This window comes from Etheostoma spectabile, chromosome 21, assembly GCF_008692095.1.
Source record: "Etheostoma spectabile isolate EspeVRDwgs_2016 chromosome 21, UIUC_Espe_1.0, whole genome shotgun sequence".
In the NCBI taxonomy this organism is placed as follows: domain Eukaryota; kingdom Metazoa; phylum Chordata; class Actinopteri; order Perciformes; family Percidae; genus Etheostoma; species Etheostoma spectabile.
Genome location: NC_045753.1, coordinates 15173913 through 15187735, shown reverse-complemented (window position 1 = coordinate 15187735; position 13823 = coordinate 15173913). Strand labels below are relative to the sequence as shown.

Below are 13823 nucleotides of genomic sequence, written 5' to 3'. Positions count from 1 at the left end.
AGCACAATCATCAGGCGTTTAGGTTTAATGAAAAGAGCCACCTGCTATAGTGCATGGACAGACCTCAGAGACAAGCGACGGTTTCAAATGATCCTCAGATGAATCATGTTACTCATGGAAGCAATAATGTGTTTTTCACTGCAGAAAGTAAAAGTAAAAATCTGATTGCTCATTTACTGATTCAGAGTCCTAAATCAATGAAATATCTGCAGACAAGACACAAAGCCATGTTGAGGTGTTTTTGTAAAAAAAAAAAAAAAAAAAAAAAAAGATATGTCGAGATAATGGAATCTCGTGACAAATCTGCTCCAACTTTGGTGTGAACGGACTGATCAGGTGTACAGTGTTGTTTCTGATTAAAAGCCAAACTCATGCCAGAGCTGGGAAAGCTGTCAGCAGTTTTTAAAACAGAAAAAACCTGCTCTCACAGATAATGCATCCGTCATTAGACTACTCTGCCAAAGTCCATATCATATAACCCGAGATTTTCCAACAAAGCCCAATCTACTTACTCATTTTAAAGCAAAGGCTGCTTAATAAGCTGATATGGATGGGGAAAATAATGATTGATGTTAGTATAAAGAGACACACCTGAGGATAAATTGAAGTGTTGGCACTGACTTGATAAGCTTTGTGCATCATATATATATTATATATATATAATATATATATATATATATATATATTTATAAAAAGAACAAAAAACTTCCCAACCTCTGTCAAGTTGTTTGTGTCTCACTTTTCCTCAACGATTTTCGGAGGGAAGAGCACCTGCAGGTCAGGTTGAACTATTATTTACAGCCAACAGCGCTGGAGATCCACATGTGGGATGGATCAAGGAGTTTAAATAGTAGTCACCTTCCTGGCTGATGGTCACCTTTGCTTTACTGTCATGAATGTAAAATATTTAGGAAAAGTCCTGCTACTGAGAAACTCTTTATTTATCTCAGTTGTCTCAAGGATTAAAAACAGACAGTCAGAGTCCTTATATTTTGCACAATACATGACAGTGCTGGTTACATTATGACATGCACAGGGGCACTATTGTCATATTGATTCATTGCTGACATGTTAAATTATGAGTTTTGTAATATATCCTATGTAGATACCAAATAGGAAAAACAGAGAGGGATAAAACATTTAAATCACCCTTAATATACTGCTCACAAAAACATTGCCTTAATTTCTCTCTGACTTTTTGTGCTACTCCCATGTGTCTTTTATTTCAAACACAAAATTAATTTCTGCTCAAAACATGATAATGTAAGCAGAGGTCATTTTTTTTAATTCTATCCTTGTTTATTTCATACGTCATCAGCCTTCACCAGTTTTGCCTATTCTGTATCAATAGAGTCAGCAAAGATGAAGAGGAGAATAAACCCAGTATGAGTCTGGGTTTGGCTCAAATTGAATATGCTTTTTTCTTTTGTGTTATTTGGGATGCTGAAGATTGCCAACAACAGGGTAGAGTCTGCTAATTTTTCCATTTTAAGCTACTGTATCTCACAGGGTGATTGTTTTATCACTGTTGGCCCACTGCACTCACAGACATGGTGTTATTTTCTGCTCGATAGTGTTTCTTGCCTCCAACATGGCCTTCCAGGCAGCTAACCCTAACCTTAACCCTAAACACAACCATTGCCGTTTTGCCTGGAAGGAGATGTTGGGGGCAAAAAACACCAAAGACCTTGTTTTCTACTGCGTCCTGGTTGCAGACTCTGGCGTTGTCATACATGATGGCCTGCTGCCAGCTCCTGTGCGCTCTGAGCTGATTATTTTGACATCTTATGGCAAATAGAACTCTCCTCTCAGCGGCTGTGCTTAACACAGCGAAGAAGCATTCCTTTGTCAAGTGTTTGTGTCATACTTAAAGGATTAGAAAGCATTCAAAAAGCACAAGGGATAATGTTTGGAATCACCTACTGAATAGTTTTACTGCTCAGGTTATCCAGGCAATGAACTGCACATTCGTTTATGGGCTAAGACTTCCCCAGAATACAGGAAGAAGTCCCAGAGTCCAGGTTTGGGCACTGTTCCAGGAGCTGGCAGGGGTTCACTGTATGGAAGAGTATGCGTTACCCATATGATATTTTACCCATTTGACAGAATCTACATTTATGTTCCCATATTTCATAGTTTCTGCCAGGGCCATTTCAAATCCCCTCACCTGTATCTCACATTTAAATCTTCACATGTAGGCATGTCTGAGTCTAAACTGGGAAAGGCGTGCTGGGATAAATCATTGCAGACATTTCTACCTAGATGGTTCCCATACATCTCCGATTTTATTGTGCCTTAGGATCCTCTGTCTTGATATTGCTTTGGTATGGTGGCAGAGGTTTTTGGTTTCTGATTGGAGGAGGGAGAGGGAATGAGGGCCTCTGCTGGGCAGGTTGTGGCACTGATGACATCAGCACAAATACAGTAAACTAAAAAGGTATATTAGATGGATATCATCTGTTTCTATGATAATTCAGGAAATTTATATTTACAAGCAGACATTTTCTATTTAATTTCCCAATTTTGTAGATTTTGTCATAGAAACAAAATCTTTACTCAAATCACTTAGATTGTGAAACAATAAAAAAAATATGGAACTTGTGGAAACTGTAGTTTTTATTCCCAGTAACCTCTTTCTAAATTTGATTTTATATGTTTACATGTACTACTGTTATTTTATTGTTTATTATTTTTGTGTGTTTTTTTATTGATTTTTTATTTCATTGATGTGTATGTGCTGTTGCTGTTTACCTGATTCTTTGTATAATGCATTCTGTCAACAACAAAAAAACATTAGAGTAAAATATTTCAATCTCACCTTTTCCTCAACAAAAGGTTATTTTTACTTCTTCTCACTTTATAAATAGTGCCGGTGAAAGTTATTCCATGAATGTGGTTCATTTATTTACTAGGAGTGCACATTTGAGAACTCGATACATGCCCTTCTCTTACTGACTAGTCAAGGCTGTGGGTTTGAACATGTCGACAGTAGAACACTAAAGTTATCTTCTGCTGTCATCTTCTTCTCTGTCTGTGATGTCTTTCTTAAGGCCTACATGTTTTTTCCCTTATTAACGTAACTTATTTAGTATTAGTTGTAGTGACCTAACATGCATTATACGGTGGTACTATTTATTGATGGATGTGTACTTTCACTAAACTATATACTTGCATTGATTTATGCAGATTTATTGTGTAAGTCAATTGCTTAAAATGTGTTTTTATTGTATTTTTTCAATTAGCAGTTTTTGTTTTGTTTTAAAAGCACCAAACACACAGCTTACAACCTGAACACAACCCCCCCCCCACACACACACATTCATCATCACCACTTAGATAAAAATTAAAACAAGATGAAACAACAACTATAATACTCAAGAGAATACAAACAAAATAACAAAATAGACTACTATAAACCATATTAACATATTATCTATATGTGATAAAACAAAAAGCACATTTTATTCACAGTAAGGGCACCTTTTAAACATCAGGCCATGGACAGCAAATGATAATCAGGCTTGTGTACAGTTCCATTTTCTGTTCATCAATTAGCACTGTCCCTTTAAAATAAAGGCATAAATACCTGTTGAAATTTATCAACAGTAATCTTTAAATACAGTAGGAAATTAAGTTCATTTGCATTGTGTTTTGCAGGAATTTCAGAGACAGGGGTAAGGGAAGGTGAACCAACCCTTTAAACACACTACTGGATTCAGAGAAATAGATTGCTTAAAAGATCCCAAGTGAGAGAACTCAAAGTGTCAGTCATGTTCTCCAGTTTCAGCTCTCTGAATGAGGGGAGATGGACATTACTTAGGTATCCCCAGGGGAAGAAATTCCTCCAAGAATTAACGTTTCTCTCGCGGTTACTCACAAATGGGTTCCCAAGCCATTTCCATTAAGAGTCTTCGGACGGGCTTTCTGTGAGCTTCACAAAACGTATAACCAGCCAAGGGGCAGGGGTTTTGTCAGAACTCTGAAGGTGTAATCTATGGTGTTTAGAGCAGAGTGGCTGACCTTTGGTTCGAACTATCTGATCTATCTTTGTCAATGTGAACTATACATTTATATAAACCTTAAAACAAAATTTGCTTTGAGTCAGATTTGCACACATGGCTGCTGGCAGGCAAAGTGTCCAGGTTGGTCATAAATCACCAGAGGAAAAATGACTGACATCTCTCAATTGTTTACATGCGGCCCCTATTCTTCTGCTCAGGATCTGAAAGGCTGTTTGGCAGCGCAGCATTTCCCCCCTATGCCCTCTCAGAGGTTGTGTTACTGCGTCCATATATCACCCTGACATGGGTGCACTCATTGAAACGGCCTGGCTAGACCCTGTCTCTGGATGATGACATATTTGCCATTCCACTCAGTGAGGTGTGTGAGCATCTTATCACTCATCACTGTCAGAGATCCACCGGCTCAAGTCATACACTTCCTCTGACCAACTTATTTCAAAGTATATATACAAGATGATTTCACTTCTTTGTATCTTACAGTGCTTTATGGATGATCTAATTAGTGGCAAGACCCATACATTTAGGCTCCGACATCGATACTGCCTGGGAGTCCCCTTCGACACAACTTCCCTAGCTCATCCTGGGGGTAGTGGAGGGAGGAAGAATGTGGAGGGAGGAAGTAAGTTTCCTCCAGGCAGATTGCTGGATGGAGAGGCTGAGAGACGGGCAGATGACAATGGCAGGGAGATCGGGGCCTGAGTGTCGCCTCAGGGAGACCTAGACCCGCTACGTGTTGGCTCCGGCCGCTACGCTAAGTGCACCGAGCTGAGGCCTTCACAGCGGATTTGGCAAGGTGATCCCTTTACCCACCCCCCATCCATCTCCTGCCAGCCGCTCCCCTTCTCCCTCCTTCCCATCTCACCCCTCTTTCCTCTTCCTCCCTTCATTGACACCCAACCAGGAGGTGATGAGTTGACACAGAGGGTGAGGATGGTTCAAGGAGTGTTATCTCCTCCATTACCATGCCGTTTTGTAATGCAACAGCACAACTGGAAATCTAATTATGTTTTTAATTTGTCCATGTCTATGTTTTTTCTTTATTTTTTAGATTGTTTTTGTGTAGCTAAAGTCTTAATGTGTGAATGTATAAATTATAGACTGATTTATACTGGATTCATTTCGGTCGGTAATGATTTTGATATTTGGGAGTTTCAAATCCGATTACGATCTTGTTGTATCTGGAGTTTTTTTTATGTACACAGATAAGATAAACAAACAACATTCCAGTTGTTTTTTAAAAAAACATTGTGACAAATATATACTAAGCGGGACTTTTGTACAGGTAAAAAACTGACTTGTCAGTGCTCTCTTGTGGACAAAGGATGTAAGGGCAACACTGTCTCTAAATTACATCAAAACTAATTTGTAATTTCTCTAATGCAAATCTTGTTATTTGTCAGCCAACATATACCCCGATACCAATATTACTAGTAAGCTAATATTGGTCTTCAAAAATACAATTTGGGTTTATTGCTGTGGGCTAAACTGTCTGATTGACTTGTGATGTGTTTCTTGCCGCACTCTACTTTGCTGTGACGTGTTCCTGAATCTCAGCCATTAGTATAGTGTTATAATCAATAGAAATGATGGCCAAAATTACAAGATAAAACTCAAGTTGTTGTAATAAACCACACTTATCCTTCAATAGAAGGAGGCCAGGATTGTGGTGACCGAGGGGTCAGCTGGGTATATAGGCTGACAAATTGTTCCATACACATGCAAACAGGCCTGAGGCACTTGTGATCCCTCCAGCAGTCAGACACCGTGTCTCCACATCCATGGTGAATGACACTGAACATTGCCTCCTGTAGAGAGGCTGCATTGTTTCTTATGCAGGATTTAGAAAGCCGATATCAAATTCTGCTCTATTCAAAGAACCTCTGTTTTATTAGACAGGTGATTGCAGCTTTTAAGACTTTGCATCACAGCTCAGAGAAGAGGTGGAAAACCTGATGATGAAAGGAGTAGAGGTGTACAGTACAAGTATTGAATTGCAACAACATTCCTGGAGGAAAACTTCAAGTATTGAGATGCTGTGGTAATTTGTAGTGTCTTGTGTCATGGTTCCAATCTCTATCTCTCTTTCTTTTCTTTTTTAAAAATTCCCATTGCTCCAGGTGTTGACATTTAGGTGCATGACTTGACAGATAAAGTTATACTCTTCATGACAACAGCCCCAAGGTTTTTTCTGCGGTCAGCGCCATAAATCTCAGGCGGGTGTCACAATGATAGACGGCCTTATGACAGAGCTTTGCAAATCCTTTAATCCGTCCATAAAGCTCAATAGGGGGGCACTTGATGCACTTTATTCTAGCACCTCTCCTCATCTGGCTTCTGTAAAAGACACTCTGTGCTGTCAGATGTTTGAAAGGAGCTGGTGACATGCAGCGTTGCAGCTTTTATGAGACATGGGTTCTCATCATGGAAATTCACTCAGTGTTCAGTATTAATGAAGCATGAAGATAGAATGAGGCACTTAATACTCACACATTTTCCTCAATACACCTGAATGTGTTACCCGGACAAGTATAAGGAAGGTTAAGAAAATACTGTGCAGACTAGACTAGAATTTATATGTGCTGTCCTTGGGTGCAGACTGCTGGAATCTCAGCAGTTTTATGGCCATATGGATCGGAGAACAGCTTGCGGTCTGTGATTGAGTGTCTTGGTTACAGTCGAGTGTGTGTGATCTATAGATTTGTGTCCCGCTCTAGTGACAGTCTGAGAGCCTCGTTAAAACAGAAGCCTTTTATCTCATGGATACACAGATGAGCCTGGATACCACTAAAAGATAAAAAACAAAAAATAAAAAAAGAGAAAATAAGATTCCCACTTAAGGTGGGAATATAATTCCAAATTGTTGTTTTCTGTAAAATTACAAGCTTATACGACAAAACATAACTAGAGGAAAAGTAGCCCTGAATCAAATATTCATTCAGATGAATTAATTGTGTTTCAGTAATTGTAACTATTTCTGTACTACAAGTTTCAGAAAGGGATTTGTTTGGGTCATTTATTGATTGCTGCCACCTAGTGCAAAGCTTGAGTCAACAACTTCTGGTGAGAACTCTCACTCCTGTGAGAAATGGATTTAGATGGAGGTCTGATTCAGGGTAAATTGTGAATATAAATGTTATCATATGAAAAAATATATTATTCTTATGTGCATTGTTTGTACAAAGTGGTTTTATACTGAACTGAACGTGACAGCCTGAAATGAAAAAAATCAGAATCAGTGCAGCACATCAGGGCGATATGAACGCAGTGATGCGTTCAAGTACTGATGTACTTATTGTAGTGCATTTGAATGGTAATGCGAGCACTTAGCTTAGGAAAATGCACTGCATAGTCAGTGACTAAGAATCTTTGAAAATATCTGAATGAAATGATTTCAAATCAGCATGAGTGATTTGTGATTTCCACCTCTTTAGGGCAGGCTCTCCTCTCAGATGCCCTCCTGCAGAGCAGACTGTGAACCATTGTAGTTCTATGAACCATTTTTCTAAAATACAGTGAATTTAAATGGACACACAACACAAACAAAATATTGTATATTATATAAGTCTCCCCAGTATTGCTGATGTTAATGTTAAAGTGCCTATGAGAAACTTTCACTTTGTGTTAATTCCAGCAAAAGCATAAGTGTTTTTACCACAGCTGCTGTCGTAAAGGTCTTTTAGAGTTAGCATTACCATAAAGTTGTATGAATGTGTGATGAATTTTGAGCTCATACTGAAAATCATTCATTTACAATAAGCAAATACATTACCAATGCATTGTTGCATTTCACGTTTTGCACACGGTAACTTAGCTAACTTTGGATGTATCGTGAGCAAAACCGGGTAGGTATCACTAGTTATGTTTCCATCAACAGTTTTTATGCTCGCTTGAGGTAGTTTTTGCCTTTTTTAAAGTTAAAGTGCAAAATGGGAGTTGGAATCAGCTATGCCGAATAAGTTGTGACACAGCAAACATGTCCCGGTATCCATCGGATGGGGGAAGGATTGAAATATGGGACCCATCCAATGTGCCTTAAACTTGTGGCACAAGGTGCGTAGTGGAGATGTGGTGTGCTATTGCCTGTGCCTCAGCCACGTCGGGTAAATTGACCAATCGGTTCAACAGTTTGAATCGTATGGCCCTGCACACTGCATATATACAGCGGTGAACAGTTGTCTCGTTGACACCAAACGACTCTGCCACAACCCTGTATTCTGCACAGGTGGCCAACTTGTACAAGGCTACTTCTCTCAATTTAGCCAAAGAACTTAGCTTCTAAACTCTTTGATTTAGCTAGCCGGTTTGCAACCATGCGTAACGTCAACTTGTGACGAAACTACTTTGCGTAGTCTAGTTTATTTGTTAGTGGAAAAGCTTCTAATTCGCTTTTTCTTTTTTTCCTTTTTTTTCTCTTTTTTGTCTTTTTTGAGACATTTTAAAGATTTGCTTAAACAAGGGACAAGGGAAAAGAAAATTGTAGGCCAACACAGACTGACAATAAATAAAAACTGGTCGCTAAAAAGAATGGGGACGTAATTAACTGTCAGCTACTGATGTACAAACACATCTAGCATTGTAAAGTTATTTTATGGATGAAACATGTTACGTAGCTGTAGGGTTCAGTTTTGAATTCTTTATCGTCTTAATTGTCTCTATCTTTTGAAAGCCCGGTTGATGCGTTTTTTTGCCCGTCGTCTGTTACTCTCCCTTTTAGCTTTTAGTTGTTCTTCATTAATTTTAATTTTCCTGCCACAGTATCAGCCATAATTAATGCAGATAACTTGTAAAATAAAATTAAAATACAATTATATGTATATACATAAAGCCTGGACACAGGTTTTTCCGGTGTTAAATTGAAATTTAAATTCCATATGTACGGTTTGTGTGTGTGTGTGTGTGTGTGTGTGTGTGTGTGTATATATATATATATATATATATATATATATATATATGTTCTTTTTACTGGTAGTCTCATTTCATACCATGAATGATACAGATCATTCATGGTCATCAGATTGAAAAGGAAACAGTTTCAGTAACATTTAAAAGTTCCTCGTAGCTACTTCGAAGGTCTGTTTCTGTGTCCGGGTTAAATGGCGCCAATTCAGTTGAAGTGTGTGCTGTGTCAGTAGTTAACTGTGTGTCCCTACGCAGTGCACCCACTGACATCTATCACACCTGCCAATCAGGGGCACATTAATCAACAAGTTGTCAAGTGGCATGGGGAAGAGAAAGTGCTCGGACCTCCCTCCATCCATCACTTGAGATTGTAAACCAGCATTTGGCGTTAGATGTATTTACCACACATACAGATTGGTCAAGAAAGAAAGAAAGAAAGAAAGATTCTGCACAGATTTATTAGTTCAGTTTGACTCCATCATGGGCTATGAAACCAGGCCGGGTCTTTTTCTCTGTCTCTCTGTCCCAGCCAGGTAAAGTGGAGAATTGGCTTCAGGTGATTTGGAGAAGATCTTATCTTCTGTTAACAGTGGAATGACACCATAATGGAGCAGCAGGGGTGCAATTACCTTTTAGCCCTCCTTCTCCTCCTCCTTCCCTCCGCCTTCACCTCAGCCTTCACTGACAAATTAAGATTAATGACGGAGATAAGTAAGGAACCTGCCTGCATTCCAATATCACACAGTCAGGTTGAGTGTGAAAGCACCTCACAAGTACAGAAAGGTACAGCTTATCACTTTCCCTTGTTCAATTTTATTTGTCATACACAGAATCATACATGGACAATGTGCAGTGAAATGTAGGGTTGCCTTCTCCATTGACTGAGCAAATAGATAAAATAAATAAATAGTAATACAGTAAAATATAAAGGAGATGATACCAAATTTGAAGACACATTAAACAATCAGCAATAGATTATAATTGAGAGTTTTTTTTATTGTATTTACTTTTAAAACTAAAATGTGTGCCCTGTTGTGGGTGTATATGTTAATCAGTTGTGAACCATTAGGTGTGAAGTGTGTGATGTGTAAAATGTGCAATGTACTGTATCACAGCTGTTGTCAAGCTACAGTGCCATAAATGTTCATAGGAAAATGTGAGAGGGACACACACCCATCTCACTGCCACTATGGAGGGAGAAGGTCACTCTGTACTGATAGTGACGGCAAATAAAAAGGCTTTGGGGCATGATTGGGCTTTTCAGGTTGAAAGGCTAAAGTATTTTCTCTTAAGAATGTCTTGGTCTTGTGTATTTTTATTTCCTTTATACGACTGGGTGTATTTATAGTTTTTTTTTTAAGGTGAAAGTGTTAAAACAATCGTTATAAATCCCCTCACCCTTGCATTTATACACCTACCCTTTCAGTTGTCACATTGTTGTCAGTGTGAAACCAACTCCCAAAGGTTGAAGAAGCCCTGACCCCTTCCCCCAACCCACTATGCCCCAACAGAGTGGACTCTACATGGCTAAATGTGTTCCCTCCTGCCCTGCAGCTGGAGGTGTCTGTTTCACAGGCCTCTGTAATGCGGGACCTGGGAGGATAAGGTTTCACAGGTACAAAAGTTTCTGCTTTAATCCTATCACATAGTGAATGGTTAGGGTTTCTGCATAATCTCTGGTTTATCCATTCTTGTGAGCCAATAGACAGAGAATGCAGAGAGGAAGAGATTACCACATCTCTGATTTTTTTTTTCAATCAATGTTTGCACAGCAAACGGCAAGAAGGATCTCTCAATAGCAATTCAGCTATTCCACACCTCAGTGCACACAGGATAAGATCAGTAATAGATATAGTTAAATATCTCCTCCAGGAAGCGGATGTTCAGAGATCCTACATCAATTTTGAATGCCTTACAGTGTCTATAAGAAGCCTTTTATTTATTCTCATAGCTAAAGAGCAATGAAACATTCTGCATGTATGACTGTGGAAAGAATGTCTTTTAAAAATCAAGTGAAGTCAAGTTTTAGTATTTTGTTCTGGGATGTCTTTTAGTTGGGACTGGCAGCAGTCTGTTACAGGTCAGACTGAGTTAATGATGAATAACAAAGGGTGAAATATAAAAACAGAGGGTCTCTAATGGCTGACCGTTTTGTGCTGTGTTGTAAAGAGCTTATCAATTTCCCAGCAGGCAATTTTGCGCTAAAACAGGCTTTGACGTGGCCTCCTCTGGAGAACACAACCTGCCCCGGCTTCACACTGAGTCCTGGTCACAGCTGAAGGGTAACATCATGAATATTTTGGCAGAAGTAGCTTGGTGACAAGTGAGAAAATAAATGTTAAAATTTGATAATAGACATTTGAGAATATTGACCATTGCAATTCAATCCATTTAGTCGACTGAAAAAAAGAGATGCGGACTAATGGATTAAACTAGACTCTGAATAAGCACATGGTTGAAAATTTTGCACCTCAGAAAGGAAGGTGGATTTTCTACTCTGCCTGAAATGCTTTTGATTCATTGTAGAAAGCATGCATCCTTAGAAATATAATACAGATTCACACTGACAACCACAAAGCAGATTGCTGCATCTTTCCACAGGTCCCTTGAAGTGTGAAACTTGAAGGAAGAGTGGTTCTTTTGAAGGCAGGTAGAAGGCGTTGCGGAGCTGAGAGGTGCTGGAAAGGGCATGTCCAAACAGACTTTAGGCCCTGAGTGATGGGACACGGGAAACGGTAAGAGGACACCTCGTCCCTGCTCTCATGTCAACACAGTCATGTGAATCACAGCTGTGAGAGCATCTGAAGATCCAGGAAACAATAGACGCTGACTCTCAGCAAGATCTATCTCAGCTTCTACTGAATCAGCAAGCGTTGTTTTGTTCACTGTATATGTCAGCATTTTTCATGATTTGAAATGAATTAAACTGATCTGTAACAATTATTTATCTCTCATCAAGGCTTTTTCAAGTTTATTTCCCATGGAAGTGGATACATTTAAGAGGCAATGCATCATCTTCAAATGGAGTGTAAAGGCCTCAACTTGTAGGCACTGCTTCTATCATGAAACATGAATGGATGAAGGTAAGTAAAGTTGTGTGTCAGTGATTCAGAGAGAACTCAGAGAGAGGTACTTCAGAGGGTTGCCAGAGGATACAGTAGCCCACGTGGAAAAATTGTAGACTCATGTCTCACAATTAGCTAAACAGTAATGGATAAAATCATTAAAAAGGAGAGCTTCAAGTAATGAATGAAAGGTTGAAGCCAACCAGCTAACGGCAATGGTTAAACAGTCAAAATAGTTCAAGCGAAATGGGATAGATAGCTATTAAAATAGCTAAAGTTGAAGTATTTCAACTATTTAGTTACAATTGTAACGGATATATCTAAAAGTAAATGGTTTTCAACATTCAGCTTAAAGGTGGTAGTACAAACGCAGATCTGACCAAACCTACACCTGCAGTTCAATTTTATGAAAACATAACAAAATACAATTCATATATTTAATAGTGCAACAACATCCAATTTGAAGTCAACTCAAGTTGAAGCACTTAGAACAGGACTGAGTGTGTTGCAAAGAGATACATCTGATAAAAAGGTTGGGAACGACTGGTCTGTCGCAAGTCCCCAGTCATGGGAATGCCTGGGAAGATATTTTACTTTGCATTCCGTCTTTCTTTAGATATACACATTGACAGAAATCAAACATGATTAAAAAAGACAAACAAAAGGAAATCAGCTAAATCCTAACCTCTTGTACAACTGTTTCATGGATTGGTGTTGACTTGAAAGTTGTTAGGAGACATACTTGTGGCATTTACTTTGTCCAGAGGTAGAGGGCAGCAGAGATCAATTAATCTCAGTGTCCCTCTTCTCACATTTCTCAACCTTTTTTATTCAATGTAACCTTAAGATTTTTCACAAAAATATAATTTACCTAACAACTACATTCTTTGTGCTTGTGTATTAGCCTGTGGTCCATTCTTTCAGTAAATCTGGAGCATTAAATGACAAAAATGCAGATTCCAAATTGGCTACAATAAAAAAGTCACCCTTTAAAACAAAATGCAACCTTATCTCATTTGTTTATGTACATTCACTTATTTTAGGCAAAATATTGTTTCAGACACAACACATAATAATTCCATTGGGTTTATATATAGCTGATGACATCTGTCTGGAATTCTCCATTACAGTATACGTTACAGCAGAAAGTCTTGATGAGTGATTTATCAATGTCACAGAAAACTGACTCCATTGGAGGCCACTAATACATCATTATCTCCTTGGGTGCGTCCTCTGTAGGCCTCTGCTGTTCTCTCCTGTGTGTGTAGGCTGCGTGGTCGTACATGTAGATCAAAGCAATGGCAAGAAGAGAGAGCAACGTATAAAGGATGATCAGGTAGTATCCTAGCTTCATCTCTGAGGACTTGTTCCTTAGGTCTGCATCTTCGGAAAAGTTCTTTACCAAATCCTCTGCCATGCTGGTTCCAGTGACGTTCACCACAAATATTACGAGGACCACAACTGACAAACATGCTGCAAGAGAAAGACAGAAAAAATGATACCCCAACCACCACCTAAATATCTTTATGAGTGCAATGCAAAAAACATGCAGATTTTTAGTGGCAATTGCACTCCCAGATTCATTTGTGGGACTTACCGCTGAGCGCGCTGCAGACGTAGACGCCAACAGGCCCCATGTAGGTCTCATAAGGGTTGCTGACACTGTTGTAGAGGGAGATAAGGATGCTGCAGGCAGAAAACAGCAGACACAGGGCCAACAGGCACAAAACCAAAGCGTGGAGGACCACAGGGGTAACTCCTATTTCTACTAACTTAGGGATCACTACACACACACACACACACACACACACACACACACACACACACACACACACAC

The 13823-nt window shown here is 39.1% G+C and overlaps 1 protein-coding gene across 1 annotated transcript in view; it reads right to left on the bottom strand.

Moving 5' to 3' along the window:
- Nucleotides 1-12671: 12671 nt before the first annotated feature.
- The window catches only part of clrn3 (clarin 3), a 2408-nt gene continuing 1256 nt past the window's right edge, over nucleotides 12672-13823 (bottom strand). The window contains exons 2-3 of the mRNA XM_032503249.1: nucleotides 13584-13769; nucleotides 12672-13459 (exon numbers count right to left, since the gene is read on the bottom strand). Coding sequence (XP_032359140.1) covers nucleotides 13188-13459; nucleotides 13584-13769 — 458 coding nt within the window. The 3' untranslated portion in view covers nucleotides 12672-13187. The remainder of the gene's footprint in view (nucleotides 13460-13583; nucleotides 13770-13823) is intronic.